The sequence below is a fragment of the Takifugu flavidus genome, chromosome 22 (assembly GCF_003711565.1).
Source record: "Takifugu flavidus isolate HTHZ2018 chromosome 22, ASM371156v2, whole genome shotgun sequence".
NCBI classification, from domain to species: domain Eukaryota; kingdom Metazoa; phylum Chordata; class Actinopteri; order Tetraodontiformes; family Tetraodontidae; genus Takifugu; species Takifugu flavidus.
The window spans coordinates 9,726,369-9,745,194 of NC_079541.1; the positions used below are offsets into that span (position 1 = coordinate 9,726,369).

The 18,826-nt window shown below is 48.4% G+C and overlaps 1 protein-coding gene across 5 annotated transcripts; it reads right to left on the reverse strand.

Annotated features, from left to right (window-relative positions):
• Nucleotides 1-574: 574 nt before the first annotated feature.
• large1 (LARGE xylosyl- and glucuronyltransferase 1) lies at nucleotides 575-18,593 on the reverse strand. 5 transcript variants are annotated; one of them, XM_057022518.1, is made up of 17 exons: nucleotides 17,181-17,463; nucleotides 16,852-17,087; nucleotides 16,286-16,340; nucleotides 15,810-15,997; nucleotides 14,270-14,568; nucleotides 13,375-13,457; nucleotides 12,433-12,556; nucleotides 12,182-12,353; nucleotides 8,730-8,834; nucleotides 7,961-8,073; nucleotides 5,679-5,804; nucleotides 5,386-5,541; nucleotides 4,377-4,540; nucleotides 4,019-4,297; nucleotides 3,798-3,944; nucleotides 2,551-2,746; nucleotides 575-2,459 (listed from the first exon to the last, which is right to left on the reverse strand). In XM_057022518.1, the coding sequence occupies exons 4-17, from the start codon at nucleotides 15,913-15,915 to the stop codon at nucleotides 2,262-2,264; spliced, it is 2,268 nt and encodes a 755-aa protein (XP_056878498.1). In that variant the 5' UTR covers nucleotides 15,916-15,997; nucleotides 16,286-16,340; nucleotides 16,852-17,087; nucleotides 17,181-17,463; the 3' UTR covers nucleotides 575-2,261. The 5 variants fall into 5 exon arrangements, with proteins under 5 accessions (XP_056878498.1, XP_056878496.1, XP_056878497.1 ...); XM_057022516.1 differs by lacking the exons at nucleotides 16,852-17,087; nucleotides 17,181-17,463 and adding an exon at nucleotides 18,182-18,593; XM_057022517.1 differs by lacking the exon at nucleotides 16,852-17,087.
• Nucleotides 18,594-18,826: the final 233 nt, after the last annotated feature.

An 18,826-nucleotide genomic window follows, 5' to 3' on the forward strand; every position in this document is an offset into this window, starting at 1 on the left:
TAATTATCCATTTATCTTGGATTATTTTATTATATATCTTCTATTATTATAATTTTTTGTATTATATATTTATTACTTATTGTTCTTTTTCTATCCTTGTATTCCTGACTGTCTTTTCCTCTGTGTGTTTTTGCTGCTGTTGTGCCATAAATTTCCCCGTTGTGGGACAAGTAAAGGAAATCTGAATATGAAACTGAATCTGGAGCGACGCCAGGTTCTCCCAACTCGTACCAGGACACCGGCAGTTTCAGGCTGATCTCAGATCTTCCTCCATGGTCCCCAGCAGGTCCCTTCTAGCTGGTTGGCGATGCTGCTGTATGTCTTCCATTGTGTTTCCTCTGCTCGTTTCTGCATCTGTCCCCCCACCCCGTGGAAGAGGCAGTCCAACCCAGGTGAGTGGGTGGGAGACAGCGGTCAGCGGCGTGCTGCAGCTTCCTGGGAGAACACGGAGCGGCTGAGGCCTCAGGTGAAGTAACCAGTTTCTTTCTTCACTTCAGGCCACGGAAGAATTCAAGTGTGACGGAAGAGTTCCGATCAAAGGGTTCATTAATTATGAGGACAAAAGGAGAGAAGGTGGGATCAAAGCAACCTTTGCTTTTATTTAGCTAGCTGCATAGCTCAATGCTGTTGACATGCTGCAGCCCCCTCACCCACACACACACACACACACACATTGTTGTCAAAACAGATGTATTGACAATGTTTTCACAGTTTCTGCAGCAACCACGGGAGCTGTTCTCCAAACTCTTCCTTTCCTCATAAGAACCTGAACAGTTCACCTTCACAGAAAGACAAAACCAGCAGAAAATGTTCATATAAGATAAAATCTCACCATTTATAAATTCAAACGGACGCACAAGCAAACACTCACAAATCAAATATAACATTAAAAATTGATGTGAACTTCAAGTCAATATTTATTTTTAGATTTAAAAATCCCCTCCCAATTTTTTACTAGTGGTCAAACTTCAGCAATTTCGAAGAAACCTGAAATTTCCCTCAAGCACACACACACACCAACTTCCTCAGAAGCAGCTAAATGACAACTTCGACAAAGGCTGAGACGAAGACAGAGCAGCACCTGACTGACCTCCGACCCTGACTGACCTCTAGCCGACCCCTGACCCTGATCACAGGACTAAGATAACCGGTCAAAGACCTCCTGCACTCTGATGAAGGGATTAGCATGAATGCAGTGATGCAGGTGTCAGCAGGTCAGACCCTGTTCAGGCTATCGCTACATTCATGCTAATAGCAAACAGACGGACGTTTCCCTTTCATTTCCTTTGGATGTCATATCTTCTTTTTGACTCGGTTAAAGCGCCGAGTAGAAAACAAGGAGACAAAGAGCCAAACGGGTCTTGGCTCAGTTGGATGGCTTCAGGAAGGACGGATGGATCCAAGTCCAGCTGACTCCTCCTCTCACTGTTCCGCTGATCCGACCTCGGCCTCTCTGCAGACTCTTCAGCTCCACAGGAGCCCAGCTGTTGGATTCTTCAGACCGTCCCAACAACAGAAATGCTCACACATTCACCCACTAAGATTGACGTGGATTTGAAAGACGCCCCTTTTCTTCTATGGTTTTGTGCTTCTCTCTCTCCCTGGAGGCATCACTGACCTGCTGACCTCTGACCTTATTTTTAATCTATAGCTTCAGTATTTCCAAAACCAACTAGTGTAGTCTGTTCCTCTCTTATTTCTGCCCATCTCTCCATCACCAGGTGGGGGGGGGGGTCTCCACATATGAGCTGGGTCCTGCTCAAGATTTCTTCCTGTTGACCTCAGTCTGACTGGAAGCTCCCCCATCGCTGCTCACAGGTGGGATTTTACGGTGCCAACTGAGTTTCTGGGTCTGGGACCTTGTCTGTGGGGGCCGAGACGCTGTCAGTCCCCCCCGTCCGTCCGTCCACTGCTGCTGTCTCAGAAGCCGGCTGTCAGCACGTCTCACAACTCTCTGCTCACACTCATCCGTGCTCACACACACTCGTGTTGCAGCCATGTCACTGGCCTTGCAAGGCATTAGAAGTCTGCTCCCGCAGCAGGGCAACAGCCTTCTTCATCCTGACAGGAGACCTCTCCTCCTGGAGGCTGGACTCAGACTGTTTGAGCCCCCCACTGAGGCACACTCTTCCTATCCAAGTCTCAGGGACGCCTGTCCCTCTACCATCTGATCTGGGCCGGTACTCCTCTGTGGCCCCCTGCCCTTTGACCCCACGCTGTCAGGAGGTGTGGGTCAGAGGTGCAGAGGGATGCGGTGGTGGCTAGCTATTGTTCTCAGCTGTCATGTACTTTAACGCGGCAAAGCCGTAGCGCCGTGACATGTTCTGCTGGAACTCCTCCTTCAGAGTCTTCAGACAAATACGATACTGTTTGTTGGAGCGGAACTTAGTGATATCGAAACTGGGGGCGTGGGGCATGTGGATCATGTAGGCGTTGGGCAAGACCACAAACTCGAACTCCTGCAGACACACAAAGACAGAACACTCATATTCAGCTCTTCAGTCAGAGTCCCTGGGCTAGAACCTGTACCAGGCTCAGTGATGGACTCACCTGTGCATCCAGCTCCATGATGTGAGCCACTTTGTTCCATCCAAAGCCCACAAAGCGGCGGTCATACTCAGGGCTGTCCCTCCTCACCATGACATAGGGCTCAAAGTCAGCCTCCCACTGCACCCTGTAGGCTGTGGTCGCTGTCCGCCATTTGGCAAAGTTAGTTGGTGCGTGGCCTTTAGTCCACACGTGATACCTGCGAAGACAGGAAGGCGCCACACCCATCAAAGACTAGTCCTGCTGCACTAGACTGCCCCTCCCCCACCCAGTAGCTCAGACCTCACCCTGGTCTTGATCTATCACTAACAGTGTGGAGGCCAAGGTTAAGGTCTCCTGAGACCATCAAGTCACACTCCCCACCTGCATGTCCCACACCCAAAGGCCCTCCCTAATGAAACAGGGGTTTCAGGATGGGGACTGAGCACAACTCAAGGGCCGACAAAGACAACTTGATTACCAACTACTGGTCGGTAGTAATCAAATTTTAGGACCAATTTTCTACCCCAAAAACATGGCAAAAAGAAGACAGTAAATTTATCATTTTCAAAGTGAATGGGAGGAAGAGTAATTTTTTACTACTGTGAAAGGAAGGTGTGTGTGTTGCATTTGTGGGGCGACTGTGATGACGGCGAAGCAGCACAATGTGGAGCGACGCTTCACTACGCGTCATGAAAGCTACAATGCTAATGCTAACTACCCACCGGGAAGCATTCTACAGTCAGAGAAGGCCCATGAGCTAAAAAGTGTGTTTATAAAATGTAACAGATTTTGAGCAGAATTGCAGTAGATTTGTTCAGTTAAGATTTATTCAATATGAAAGTTAATTTTTTTTAAATGTTGCATAACTTTTTAAAACATGGTTCAACATAGTTTATGAATTGTTAAAATGGTTTACTTTCTTATGGTTGAAAGGGTCTGGTGAAAACTCGACATTTTTTTTCTGATCAAATGTAGAAGTGATCATCTGAACAATTGCTGAGATTAATAATAATAAAGTGTTGAATATTGATATTTTCTGTTACCCACTCTAAGTTATTGATACACACACAAATTGTTATTTTAGAGGAGTGTGTCAAGCGGTAGCCCTTCACACGACTCGGTACCCATGACGTAGCTCTTGGTTTCAAAAAGGTTGGTGACCCCTGAGCTATAGACCGCCAGAGGGACAGAGTAACTGGCAGAGGACAGGGCGGAGGCCTGAGAACAGCTTTCCTAAAGTCAGCCAGCAGAAGAGAGGAGGGAATGACCTGAAAGTGAAGAGCGTGCCCATGTCCAGCTGAGACAGCAGCTCAGCCTTGGACTTGGGGTAGGACAGACGGTAGCGCAGAGTCTCAAACGCTGGAACCACCAAAGCTTTCTTGGCATTGGCCATGTCCAGCTGCACCACCGACTTCCTGCAAACATTTGACAGATTTCAAAAGTCTCGTGAAGGTTTTCTGGGAGCCGAGGCCACGGGGGAATGTCTTACCTGAGGTATTCGTAGAGGCCGTACATGGGCAGGAAGTCGATGTCTGACAGAAACATGTATGGAGTGTTGACCTGCTGCATGGCCACATTGCGCAGCAGGTTTACGGGGTAGAACTGACCCTCTTTGTAGACGATGTGGTAGCCAACGTTGCCTCGGCTCATCAGCACGTCGGAGCCTTGAGCGTAGCGGAGGAACTGCTGGGCCTCGGCATCAGACAGGTACAAGGCCAAGCTGATCGGGCCCTCCCAGTGCTTACAAATGGCCTCCAACATCTGAAGCCTGTGCAGCGTGGGACATGGACAACTGTGTGTAGGACTGACAAGAGTCCACAGCTCTAACCACCCCCCCCCAACCCTACCTGTCCATGGACAGCTGGGCTACCAGAGTGACGTCAGTGTTGTCTGAGGCTGCTTCATACTCATAGTGCAGGAAATACAGGTGCGTCCTGTGGACAGTGAACCGCTCTCGACGGAACTCGTAGCAGGGGTCGTCCTCATCCAGCTCTGACAGGGTCTTCTGGAGCTGCAGACAGAAAGAACTTCTGCTCTCATGCAACATCTACATCGTGAACATATTCCACAACTGATTAAATGGGTACAGAAGCAAGGAGGAGGAGGAGCTGGTGTGTGGTGTTCCTACAGAGGTTCTGTGGGCCTGGACGAGCCCAGACCTGAGTGACCTTCACCAGCTCAGTGATGTTGGACTGTTTAGAAAAGAGTCCTGATGTGGTTGCTGGTGGCACCACCAGATCAAGTCTGACCCCTTTATTATAGTTCGGTCTACCTGTGACGGTTGTATCCAGGTCCTGGATCCATCTGCAAGCTCTGACTCCAACTGCAGTCCACTTCTGGTGAATCTCTTTGTTCCTTGATCCACTCCAGGTTGGGCTTCTATTAGGTACTCTTTGATTTCCTACAACTTCTTCCCTTCCATTGGTCCCTCCATGAAGGTTCTTGGATACAGCCAAGAGCACCAGCTTCTTCAGCAGTGACCGTTGGGGTCTGACCCTCTAGGTTCAGGGTGTCAGTGATCTGGTCCTCTGCATGATAACAGATCCTCCTGAACCAGACTGGGACCATTTAATGGTCGCTAAGCTGGTAATGACCTTCAAGAAGATTGCAATGTTCTGAGTCCCTCAGCTGTAACAATCATCAAGTTGAACTACATCAGGCTTTGTGGAAAGAATCTCCACTCAAGTTTCTCTTTCTGACCTGGACCACCGAACCTTCTCTGATCTTCTCGTGCACTGTGATGCAGGAACAGGTTGTGCTTTGATGCGAGAAGAACGGCATTCAGAACATCAAGTGTGTTTTCTGAGGCCACCTCACCATTCCTATTGTCAACAACGTTGTGTCTGGACCACCTACATTCTCACTGTTGTGGTCCGTCTCGCTGGGACAACCGAATAGTTCTCGGCGTAACAGGTTCCCGTCGTACTCCAGAAAGGTCAGGTAGAGATTCCGGAAAAACTCAACATGCTTGTTTTTGACGCGCAGCTTCTTTGGAGAGTTCCAGTGGATCACCTGAACCAAAGAGCCAGAAAGACAGAAGTTGAGGGTCCTACACACAGACACATTTAGCCTAGAATGACCCTGCTGGCTACAACCAGGGACATCCTGGATCTGATCATCATGGAGTGTCTCTGGACCCGAGAGCTCACCTTCAGGTCTGACACGTCCTTGTAACACTTCTCAGAACGGGTGTGGTCAGACAGTTGCACGTTCCAGAAGCACGGCAGCTGATGAACCAGGAACGGGTTCTGTTTGATCACAGCATTGAAGATGTCCTACACACACACACACACACACACACACACACACTCCGTTATCGTCTCGAACAGCATCTGATGGGGGGACATCACATGGCAGCTGATGTATTTCTTAGATTTAAACGGCACAATATTAAGACTCGATGATGCACCTTCACGTTTTCCAGCGACCCAAGAACAATGGGCCTCATTCACGAACCGTTCTTACGAACAAATTTGTTCATTTTACGAAGATTGTGGCATTCACCAATTTCTTCTTATTCTGGATTTATGCGTAAAAACAAACAAACAAATCCTACGAACAAATCCTACGAACACTCAGGAGTACTCTTATGCACATTTCAGTGCCGACATGTTGGCATGGTTGTGTTTTCTTCTCTTGTGCAGTTCAATAAAATTCAATATTACAATGATAATTCTGTCATATTTATTTATTTATTTCCTATTTTTGGTGATTTACAGAGAATTATAAAATTACGTAAATGTGCCAATGACTTAACATTAATCAACCAAATTGGAAACCATGCCAAAACTGTCTTTTTATTTGATTTTATCTTGTTTTATTTTATTAGGGGATCGAGGACATGCCCTGGCTCCCTGGTTGTTGACACCACTGACCAACCCTCAGACTCCACAGGAAATTTTATTCATTCAGATGGATGCGCGCAGTCGCTCCACCATTGAACGCACCATCGGCATGTTAAAGGGGCGCTGGATGTGTTTGGACACAGAGCCACAACCCCGTGAGGATGTGCGTCCTGACGCAATGATGGGGCCAGACTGCAGGCACGCGGTTCACGTTCGAGCGCAATTAATTGCCCGACTTATGCTAATCGTATGTTAATTAGACTCACCTGGCACGCGCTCTCAATTTACGAACAGATGGCATTCATCAATCTAAGAACACAGCTGCAAACAATTCTGAGGCTTACGAACGCGTTGATGAATCCGACGTAGGGTTTTCTTAAGGAACTTCTTAAGAACAACTTAAGAAAGAATCTAAGAAGATTCTTAAGAACATATTGGTGAATGAGGCCCAATATTTCTAGTTTGGAAAGAGGAGCAGCCAAAATTACCCTGAGAAAATCCCCTAAGCAATGCTACTGTTGGCTTTAGCAGCAGGCAGCGGCGGTGCCTTCAAACAGACCTGGAGAGTAGCTGCAGAACCATGAAAAGAGGGAGATGAAGGACTTAAGGACTGAAGAAGAGCTGAAGGTCTTCTAAAGCCTTCACACCTCCTGTCCCCTCTGTAACAGTAATGCAGCAACATGAAAGCACCAACAGGAAGAGCTTTGATCATCCTGCTGATCCCGTGTGTCCTACATGTCCTACGTGCACCATGGGTTGATTCATCTCAGTGATGCCAGACGGAACATGTATCGCTGCATGAAAACACAAGAGTCTTTCCATCTAATAAAGTCATTCTGGTCTAATGATGTCATCAACCTGGAATGATGTCATCAACATGGAATGACATGAGCTCTGTCTTTCGGTCGTTGGTAGAGAAATGAGGCAGGAGTCCAGACTATAAATATACTCAGTGTTATTAGAAACAGGAGATGAATCCGAACACACGGTCACGGTGACAACACCAGGACACTGGTGTTTTTAACAGTCATTTATAAATTAAAAGGAATTTAATCAGGTTTAAATGTCTTGATAGTTGGGTTTCCCTTTCAATAACAAACTTATGTGAGGAACACACTTCTCTTTAGAGATGTTCTCCTGTATAGACATCACACACACACTAGGCTGAAACATTTGTAACCCTCAAGGGAGACATGATGAAATGGGCAAACATCTGACATGAGCTCATATACAGGCAGCAGAAGAAGGAACTCTTTCTCTCATGGGACTTCACTTAATGAAGCTTTCATGGCTGGCTATCCATCTGTGCTGTGATGGAAGACAGAACACTTGACAGAGCTTCCTTTGACCTTCATAGTAAAGCTGAGCAGTGAGTGCCACCCTCAGTCTGGAGCTGCTGTGACAACCAGCAGGAAGACACGACAGAGGTCTTATCTGGCTGGGATTTTAGCAACAGCTGTTTGGTCCAGGGCAGCACTGAGGCTAGTAGCGTTAGCATCTGGAGGCTTTCTCATGGCCGACAGAGTCACTTTGTCACCACACGTCTGTTCAACCGTCTTGATGACTATTTGGATTTCTGGTGTTACCTGATCTGCCAGCGAAGTGGAGAGCATGCTCATCAGCTCCCTCTCTGCAGTCAACCTCCACATCTGCTCCCACCTCAGCTTCCGCAGGCGATCCAGGAGGAGGAGAATGACCCCTGAAGGGAGGAAGGGAGAGACACAAGCTCAGTCAGAGGCCTCTGCATTGAGGAACGTGTCTGCTAAAGCGAACAAGCAGCCAGGCTTCAGAGTCCTTTAACACAACCATCACAGTCAGAGAGCCCGTCAGCACCACAGTCACATGGGTGGAGGTCAGTTAGACACAGTCTCTGCTACCTTCCTGTCATCCACCTGTCTCCCTGCTCAAACATGGCCGACCACGGCCGACCTGCTGTCTGTGCTGCATAGGCTCCTGTATAAATGGCACCCCTCAGTCTTGGCTGACATGCATCTAAGTGGGGAATTCAAAGCATGTCGTCAAAGTGGGCGGAGCTCCTGCAGCAGTTAGGACATGCTCAGCCCGCTCCAACACCAAGATTCTGTTGTAATGTCCGGTTGCTTTAATAAAAAATACACCATCTTTAAATACGGAACCAGAATCAATCAGCAACAGTAGCTCTTACCCAAAGCTGTTTGTTTACAGCAGAGAAAAGTGGTTTTGGGGTTTCGTTATCTTTAAATCACACACACATCAGCGTTCACGATAAAAGCTGTGAGAGTTTAGCTATTTGAAGGTTACGTGTTTTTTTTAAAAGCACCGGTTAAATTAAGCCAGACTGTGTTATGATGCTAACGTGTCGACCCCCATGCCAACCTGTATTGAATCCTCTGCCCAGAGCTGGCCAAGGTCTATGGTTCTTCCACAGGTTCCCCAGGTACCAGTCACTCTGGTTTTCCACCAGTCCCAGAACCTGCTGACCTGCAGACAGAAAAGAGCAGACAATCGTCATCCCAATCTCTCATTTAAGCATTCATCCATCACCATCTCAAATGCAGCCCAACATGGCCGTGGCCCTAATGTTGCCTGTATGTATGGGATGGCTGGAGAAGTGTACCAGTACATTATTAATCTTGGGCCTGTCAGCACACTCACATGGGCTCTGGCAATTTAACCAGGCATCTTTTTAGTAAGGACAAGGCTGGACCTGGGATCGCACTCTCAACACCAAACCAGCATTTTACCAAAGGAATCTGGGGTAAAAACAGAAGTAGCAAAAGATCCAGAAGATGATAGGAAGAATGATGCAGAAGAGGACTTCAGGAAAGGAGAAGTAAAGTGTGAGGGGATGAGCAGGGAGAGCAGAGCTGGTGGCAGTTTTAAAGGAAGCATATTTGAGAACACCCAAGATGTTATGTCAGGTCCTTCAGTGTTTGCAGCAGGATGCTCCACATGTTCTACCAGTCTGTCATGGCTAGCACCACCTTCTTTGCTGTAGTGTGTTGGGGTGCAGGCATTAAAGCTAAGGATGCCAACAGACTCAACAAACTCATTAAAAAGGCAGGGTCTGTTGTTGCTTCACTAACTTCTCTGTCTCCTCTGGTTTCATGGATAAATATAGCTGAGTGTCATCAGCACAATGAAGATTTATCCCATACTGCCGAATAATGTTTCCTAAGGGAAGCATGTACAAGGATTGGTCCAAGTACAGAACCTTGTGGAACTCCATGGCTAACCCTACTGTATGAGGAGGGAACACCGTGGACATGAGCAAACTGGTATCTATCAGATAAATATGATCTAAACCAGTCTAGTGCTGTCCCTTTAATCCCAATTACATGTTCCAGTCTCTGTAACAGGATGCTGTGATCAACTGTATCAAAAGCAGCACTGAGGCCCAGCAGAACCAGCATAGAGACCAGTCCATGATCTGAAGCTATAAGATCATTAGTAACTTTAATAAGTGCTGTCTGAGGGATCTCATCATCATAAAGACAGAAATGTGCTGGCAAAGACCAGAGCTTCTTCTATGTGGCCTTGGAGGAAAAGCCTGTATTTCGTCTCCAGATGTTTCTTAAGGACACATCGGTCATGTCACTTAGCTCTGAGAGAAAAGACCTGAACGTGTTCTGTCCAGCCTGTCTGCTTGAGGTTCTGCTGACAACATAATTGGAGAACGTGTATCAGCTGCTGGTTGGTGGGGTTTCCCCTCTTTTCAGCCCCTTGAGCCACCTTAAATGAAACCTGTGTGCTGTTCCTTGGGTCATGGCCAGGTTCTCCTCCTCTCCTCCTCTGCTTGATTATCAGATGCCTTCACCTGAGCACCTGAGGACATGACACACTTTGGTTCTGCCTCCTTTTCAGACCAATCTTGAGGCAACTGTTAATTTATCTCCTGACTTTAGCCAGTTCCAACATTCCTCTGCTGAATCGGTGACAGAATTATGTCAAAGTCACATTGGATTTACTATTTTGCTTTGACAGAACTTGGAGAAGTTCTGAGAAGGTCAGAGGTCAGGTGTGGAGGTCTAAGTCTACCACTGCACCTACAGCCTACAGGTTTGGAGTCATTTCTAACCTGCTTTGGATTTGAACTCATGTAGAACTGACTTGAATATCAACAAGTTGCTGCTAGAATCTACATTGTGAGCTCCTTCAGGATGGAGTGATCCCTCACACCTGATCCAGCTAGTTCTTGCTCAGATTGACAGCTGAAAACTCAATGTAAGCTGCAGAGGTTATTATTAGAAATAAAGACGAACATGTCCCCTGGGAGCAGAGCCACGTGCACCCACAGTGAGTGCTGCCACTTCAATAGCAACTGTGGTCTCAACCATGCAGAGTTCTGAGCTGAGGATGGACGGACAGACAGACGTTGTTTAAACCATGTCAGACATCAGCAGCGTGTGCCCATCGTGACTGGACATCCCAGCAGGATGTTGACAGCTGAAGACTGCAAATATCTCACAAATGTGTAGTTTGTCTCTCTCCTCCCCCCCCCCACCCTTCTGTATTCATCTAGTTATCGCCGCCTTCAGAGCTGCATACTGACCTCCTTGGCTCGACTGGCAGCATAATATATTTAATATAATGTATTTCTGTATGTATTCTCTATGATCTATGCCTATTCTCTCCTCTCCTCTCTCTCTACCCAGCCCCCCATCAGCAGGAGGGTCCCCCTACATGAGCCTGGTCCTGCTCAAGGTTTCTTCCTGTTAAAGGGGAGTTTTTCCTTGCCACTGTTGCTTGTTGGGGGTCAGGCCCTGGGATTCTGGAAAGTGCCTTGACACAATTGATTGTAAAAGACGCTATATAAATAAAGATTGATTGACTAATTGAAATGTAACCCAAAACCCAAAACACACAGTGGTGGACCAGCAGACTCAGTGCTAGTCCATTAGGAGCTTTTCCTGATTTAACACATCCTGTAGTGCGTCCATGTTTGTTCCTGGTGGTTTATGCTAAAATTCCAGTAACAAATGAATTCCAGAGTCCTGCTGAGTCGGTCTCTCGGTAGTCTGGAGGTGAAGCTGGTCCGGTGGGACATTTTAGCCCGTTTTGAAGAACAAAAGGTGGAGCTCTTGATAAAACGTGCACTGGATTAGCTGATGCCACTATCTGTAGCAGCTAATGACCTCATTTGGCCGTAACTCCATAATGAGGAACGTTCAGAGGCACATGTTGAGAGCTGGCTAGTATCGCTGAGGACAGCTTGAGGTGACAGAGAAGAGCCAGACCACAGAACATGGCTGCAGAGATGGACAATCAGAGTCCACTTTTAATGAAGACAGATCTCAAGTCCTCCAGCTGTCCTCAGCTGCAGGACAGCACCAATAAATCTTTAAACGGATGACTCTCATCGCTCCACTTTTCTGTCCAACAGCTCACATTTCAGAAGCTTTAATTAACCCCAGCTCCATTTATTATCTTCGTGTCTGGAGCTCCACTTCTATCAAAGACAGACCGGCAGCACATATTCCAGCAGCTAGTGGAGCTGGGAGGCCTGAGAGGCTTCCTCAGGTTTCCTCCATAGCCAGCTGATGAACAAAAGTGTTGATGGATACTTTCACATCAGGTTGTAGCCATATAATAAAGACGTAATACTAAAATAATTTCTATTAGATGAGATCAAAGAGGCTCTGATGTACCCTTAGCCCCTCCCTGCAGGAACTGAACAGGTAAAGGTCAGAATAACATTTTCTGACCACATTCTTCTTGTATTAACATGAGTGAGGGTGGCTCATAATGAAACTGGGAACCTTCCAATGCTGCTGGTGATCATTTATTACATGGATGCGTTTAGAAAGAACCAACTAAAACTCCGATACCTCGAAATTTGTGAAAGACGGCCCACAGCTCAGCGATGTCCGTGGCAAAGGTGATGTCCGTGTCCAGGACGATGACTCTTTGCAGGTCTGAGGGCAGAGTCTTGGTCAGCACCAGCTTCATGAGGCCATAGATCCCAGAGTAGTGCTTGTTTGGAATCCAGGACACCTCTGACTGAAACACAATGCACGTCTCAGCCCACTGTAAGTCTGTAACGGCAGGTCTGGGGCCTCCTGCTGGTTCTGCTCCTCACCTTCAGCTCATCTGCATCATAAAAGTTGACTTTGACAGCAGGAACCATCCAAGTGTGGAACAGCGAGGACAGGATGTGCTGAGCAATGGAGTCTGTGATGAAATGAAAATGCAGTGGGTTCCGCCTGTGGGCACAGAAGACAGGGTAGCACCTCCATCAGCACCACAGGAGTATCTCAACCACACTGATGGTCTTTAAGAACTCAGCCAGCAAAGCCTCCCAATATAGCTGTTGTCGTGTAACAGTAGCTAAACGCTGCTCTTGCACGAGTCACACCAGTCAATCCAGTGGATGCAGTAATAAGCGTACACCTCTATGACATGTCTGCAGGGGTTTTACTGTGAAAGGAACCAGTATAACGCTGGCTGTCAGAAACAGTCCACACACAAAGGTTCACACACACAGACGCCACAAAGGCAGTTTTAAAATGTGCACTCAGAACACAGATGTCCTGCTGCCAGTTCATAGAGTGATAGTGTTATTATTGTTGTTATTATGCTTGTGTTTGTCATCAGCGTTGTCAGGCCAACAGTGTCCTGGTAAATATAAACACATCTTTTCACCGCCGCGCATTAAAAGAGGGACGCATCTAACAAAAAGCTCAGAACATTGGACGCATGCTGTCAGGCTGAAGTGCAACAGATGCTGAACAATTCTAGAGCTCAGGGCAACCTGGTCCACTCAAGCAGCTACAGGGCCGGAGGTCCCAGCTACAGGGCGGAGGTCCCAGCTACAGGGCCAGAGGTCCCAGCTACAGGGCCGGAGGTAGGAATTCACCCTGGACCATGAGCACCAGCACTGACTAAACAGCAACATCCCCCCACACCTGTGAAACACCTAGAGTGTTTTTAGAGTGAAAGCGGAGGGTGTTGTGGGTTCATCTCAGGCCACCTCCTGGGTTTGCTGTGCAGACATGTAGAAATGTAAGAAGCATTACTGTACCTATGAAAGAGAACGGATTTAACCAAGGTGACCACGTCTCGACTGGCATTGTAACCTGCACATACGATGGCCACGTGGATCGTCTGTGGAGACAGGTAGCACAGCAGTTTTAAAGATATATAATAATGTACATGACATAATACATACCATTAGTGTAAGGATCGGGGGCAGAAAAGACAAATGAACTACAGTGCAGTGGTTCCTGCTGTCTGCAGCCATGTGGTGGTAAATAAAGGCATTCGGGGTCAACCTGTGGGTCTCCTCCTCCTTCTGGGGTTAGATGTTCCAAACATGGGTTCTCATGAGGCGTATCTGCAGCCTGCAGACCCTGTTCACTGCAGTTCCAGGATGGTAACTCAATGTGCACCACGACCAGGAAGAGATACCAAGAGAGGTCAGAGGGCAACAATCCAGCAGCTGGTCCACATCTACAACGTCCAGCAGGCCAGTGGTGCGTGTTTCTGTCCTGCCGTTGCACCCCAGACACTGAGGAGCTGACTGACGTGGCGGCCAGGTCTGGGAGGAGATCGATGTCCTCTCCCACGCCCCCACCCCCTCCTTTGACAGCTGGAGAGCTACCCTGGTTTACACTGCTTTTTTCCCCTTTACACAGACCCTGAAACGTCTTTTTTCTCAGTCCTGCTGAAAGCAAGAGTTGATCACCATGCAGGAAGCTCCCTCGCTAGGCTGGGTGAGAACTAAAGAAGCAGTTGAGCTGCTTCCTAGCAGGAAGGCTGAGCTCCAGACCGCTATAGGTGCTAAAACCTTTACATCACGGAAATCCTGGAGTTCACCAGCAATAGTAATCTGGTCTCCAGCAGATCAATGCAAACCCTGTTTGCAGTAATGTAAAGCACAATCTTAGGCTCATCAAGAGGGGAGCTGAAAAACTCACCTCGCACTTGTCAACTGCTGGCTGCTGCACACAATCGGAGCCGTTTCTCACCACAGCAGCTTTCTGGCCTTCGCTGTCACCGGTGCCTTCCTCTGAATGGGTCCGACTTTGGTTGGCATGGTGGCCACCACTAGGAAGCCGTGCAGATGGACTCCTGGGTGGGCGGCTCAGCTCCCGGCGCAGGGCTTGGTTCTCCTCCTCCACAGCACGGACCCGTAGCTCTAAGGCCTCACGCTCGCCGCCTCTGCCCACCAGTGTGGATGACTGGAGTTCCAGCGGAGAGAGGGTCAGGGGCTTTACTATGGAACGAGGATAGGAGAAACTTACTGTATTTAAATGTTAGACTTCAGCCACATGTGTGGGCTGAGGCGGCGTATGTATACATACGCAGTAGCACAGGCTACTCATACACAACACCCCTTATTAACCTGGAATCATCATTATTATGATTAAGGTAAAGGTCAGAGGCATCGTCTCCAAACACTAAGCTGTCCAACAACAGCAAGGCTATCAAACCGAATCCACCTGCCACTTGTGGAAGGTTTCTCTCCCTAAAGACAGCTTTGGAGGACTAGGTTCCTCTCAAATCCTCCCATGTGGTCAGCTCAGGGATGAGCAGCTCCCTTCTGTACAGACCAGAAAAAACGGGATTTTCACGCCACAAGGCCTTTCAACAGTAGGAGAGAGCAGACTTTACTCCAGGCACAGGCCAGAGAGGCTGCAGGTGAGGCAGAAATGCTCTGAACTGTTCCAGGCTGCTGCCGAAGCCCCGTCAGGTAGCTGAAGCTGAGGGCAACAGGTCAAATCTGCACCTCAGTGGATGTACGAATGTCTGGACTTTTCCATGTTGACTGCGAATGAATGCGCCATCACGAATATCTTCTTTACTGCATGTCTGAAAGCAAAGCATGACCATGTGTTTGGAATGTAGAAATCTGGGCTCCAGGCTCTGCTCACTCATCCTGAACACTGAGCCCTTTCAATACTGGACCCATCAGAATCCACACACGATGTGACAGAGAAGCCAAATGTCTCTCTCCAGAGGTAGGAGAGGCTTTCGGCCCAGAGCTACAGAGGAAATGCACATCTCTACTGTGTGTTGCCATATTTACCCGCTCCTGCGGTGTCAGTGCAGAGGCAAACACTCTCGTCCTCTCTGAGGACAGCGACGCCTTGATTTCAACGGTTGACAGCGTCACTGTGTGGCTTGGCCGTGTGAAGCGTCTCTGTGGTTCCACTCTCTGATGTCAGCAAAAGACTCATGAGTGCTGCTGCAACAGCACTCATGAGTCATTCGCTGACATCAGTGAGAGACGCTTCACATGGCGCCGCATCGTGTCCTGTCTGACACCTCCAGCTAAAGCTGCCCCCCAGTTTACAACACTGGGACACCACAGTCAAGCCACTGGTGGTGCTGCTAGACAGTGGACAGGGTAATGAGGACGATGTAAAGGAGACGGGTGGTGGTATGACGATTTTATTGACAGTTTGAGTGACGAGATGATGACCGGATGTGCTGACAGATTTCCTTGGCTTTTACCTTGAAAGCTGCCCACAGACAGGTAGAGCCAGGTGAGGGCTGGGATGAAGAGCAGAGCCAGGGAAGCCACGAGGAATTTCCTGCGACCACGGCACATTCCCAGCATTTCGCCTTGCAGAAAGAGTAAGTAAGTAGGTAAAGTGGAGGTCTAAGTGGGGAGCAGCTGATGCCCAGGATGGTTCATGGTACTAAAGAAGAAGAGAGAGCAGAAAATAGAGTTTAGAGTTCTAATACGCAAGGATTGAAAATACAGGACAACAGCAGGAAACCTTATGGAGCAGAACTGAGAAAACGGGCCAAACATGAACGTGTGAAGCCCTCCAGACCAAAGCTCCCAGAATATCAATGGAGCCTTCTAAACTGGCTGGCTTCTAAACTGGAGACGAGCTCTTTGCTTCCTGAGCTGTGGCCCGCGTTCACACACAAAAATGTGTCCGTCTTAGAGCAGGAGGAGTGTGAAGCTTGATGACACTCACCACAGAAGAGCTGCAGCCTGCTACTTCATTACAAGGCTCGTGCGTGCTCCTCTTCCTGTGGGAAGAAAAATGCACCGCTCAATATGATTGACCATCACTAAACTCGTGTGGCAGCGCAGTGGGAAGGACTGTTTTCTCTTGACATTTATGCTCAAAACTGGGTCCAATTTGTCCCAATTTCAGGAACCAGGTCCTGAAGAAGAACACGCAGTACACGTATGTTGCAGACATCCACCACACCAGGACAAGACATCAACACACATCATTCAGAACCAATGCTAAGCTAATGCCAAATAGTAATAGCTGTTACCAAGGTAACAACAGTGTTGTGGTCTCCAGTGAAACGCCTCATGGCTGTAGCATTTACTTCTTCACATCAATACTGATCACCGATCAGCTCCCTGTCTCAGGGAAGGCCTCATAACTCCTGTGTTCAGATTCATTACCTGGAAACAACAGCTGCCACCTATTGACTGAAATGAAATAAAATAGACCCTGTTTCAAAACAGCCCAAATTAGTCATGTTCGTTTCAGGGGCGCAGGTCTGATTCATTTAAACCCCTTACACACAAATTCCTGTTGTTCCCTGAGGGGTCCCTCACTTCCAGCTCGATCATCAAGCCTGTCATAACCATGATTCTGGTGATGGTGAGCTGTCTCTGCCTTTCATTCTTGTTGTTCCCCGCAGCTCTTCCGTTTGTTGGAACAATGGATGGGAGCGTTGTTACATCGTCTCTTTCAGGGTTTATGTCCCACAGCTGCTCTCCAGACGGCTCCCTGCAGACTCTTGTGTGACACATGGCTGCGCGGCCACTGTAAGTTAATATTAGCCACCAACTATTGCACAGGAAGCTGCGAGGGAAAACAGCAGCACCAGAAATCTAACCATACTCACCATTCAAACGCTGCAATCACCTGACATTCAGGGCTGCCTATTAGCATGCTAGCTAGCAGCCGGTGTTGGGAGTTCTCGCGTTAGTGACCATAGCACCGTAAAAGAATATTATAGTGAAGCGTGGTTTTCTTCAAATAATAAAAAGAGACCCTAGGTCAAAGCTGCGAGCTATTTAACCATTAAAACCAAAACGATACAAGGGTGTATACACATTTGCTTCTATCGCTATCGGCATCCCTCAGGACTGTTGTGTTTTTTAAGTCCCAAAGCACTTCCGACGGGAAGCATTCTGGGTAATGAAGTTTCTCAACAAGCATTTACTCGGTTTTTATAACTTTCTTGTCTAATTCAATAAATGAAAACGAAATAAAACATGTGCTTGTGTAATCATTTCACTAAACCCTGCCTATAGGTTTTCATGATCTTACCGTATGTTACATGTAAATCCGATGTAAAGTTAACTAATGTTCAATAGCTCTTACTCAACCCACACAGTTAAAATCCTTATATTACAGTCTTCGAGAGCGGTAATGAGACCATGGCCCGATCCGGGAGCCACGCCGCGATGGTTGTGAACATCTGGTGCCCACAACAGGTAGAAAGGAGAGGCGACTGGCTGGAGATGCGTGTGGAGTTGACATGGTAACAGTTCCCCAGTGTTAAAAGCAATGCCCCTGCAGGTGGTGCGAGGTGACACTCCCTCTGTCGGACGGGTCACCATCACGTCCTCAGCTGTGGATGGATCCCTGCTGCTGCACCGACACGATTCAGTAGATCACCATAGGAGATCTGCAGCAGCAGCAGCAGGATCCTGCCCGTCTTTACACATTCTTTATGACGCTGGAGGTTCTGATGCTCCTGCTGAAGTAGCCCGGCTGCCTGCGCAGCGGAGCCGCACGGACTGGGCCAGGACCGGCCTGGATGGAAATAAACCCGCAGAGGTTTTCGTGTTCGGACCTGGGGTGAGCGTCGGAGCTGCGGATGGCGGCGGGTCCACTCACCTGCTGTCGGCTCCAGTCTCTAGGACTCACTCTTGGCTCCGGTCCTCAGCTGGGCTTCAGCAGCCTGCAGGTCGAGTAGAATCGTCGCGGCCATCAGCCGCAGCCTGGTCAGCAGCCAGACGCGATCATTTCCAAAGAAACAACAATGGCGCTGATATTCCTCCGAGACGGACAAAGACTTTAATCCCACAGAAATGTGCATTAGTGGCGCCGCAGGAGGATGGAATCTGCTCCGGCTCTTCCAGGGGCGGCCAGGAGGATGCGAGAAACCAGAAGGCGGTGCACAGTGCAGATATGATCCAGATCAAATGACGCGTGTGTGCTGGTCGGGAGCCGGGGCCGGATCCCGGACTGGCTGACCCGCTTATCCTGGATCCTGCTGGCCCAACACAGCAGCTCTTTCTTCCTGACCAGCAGCCAGGAGCCAATCAAAACGCTGCCTCCACCCTCTCTCTCTCTCAACCCCCCCCCCTCTTTTTTTTTTTTAACCTTGGCGTCTGACGCCATGGTGGTTGGTGCTGGTAGCGTGGATCTCTCCCGGTTAACGCAGAGACATGGCGTTAAGGTAGGGGGTCTCTGTACACCATGGAGGAGGTGGCCCTAGCAGTGGGGGAGGTGATTGGACATTGGTCCATGAAGTCGGCT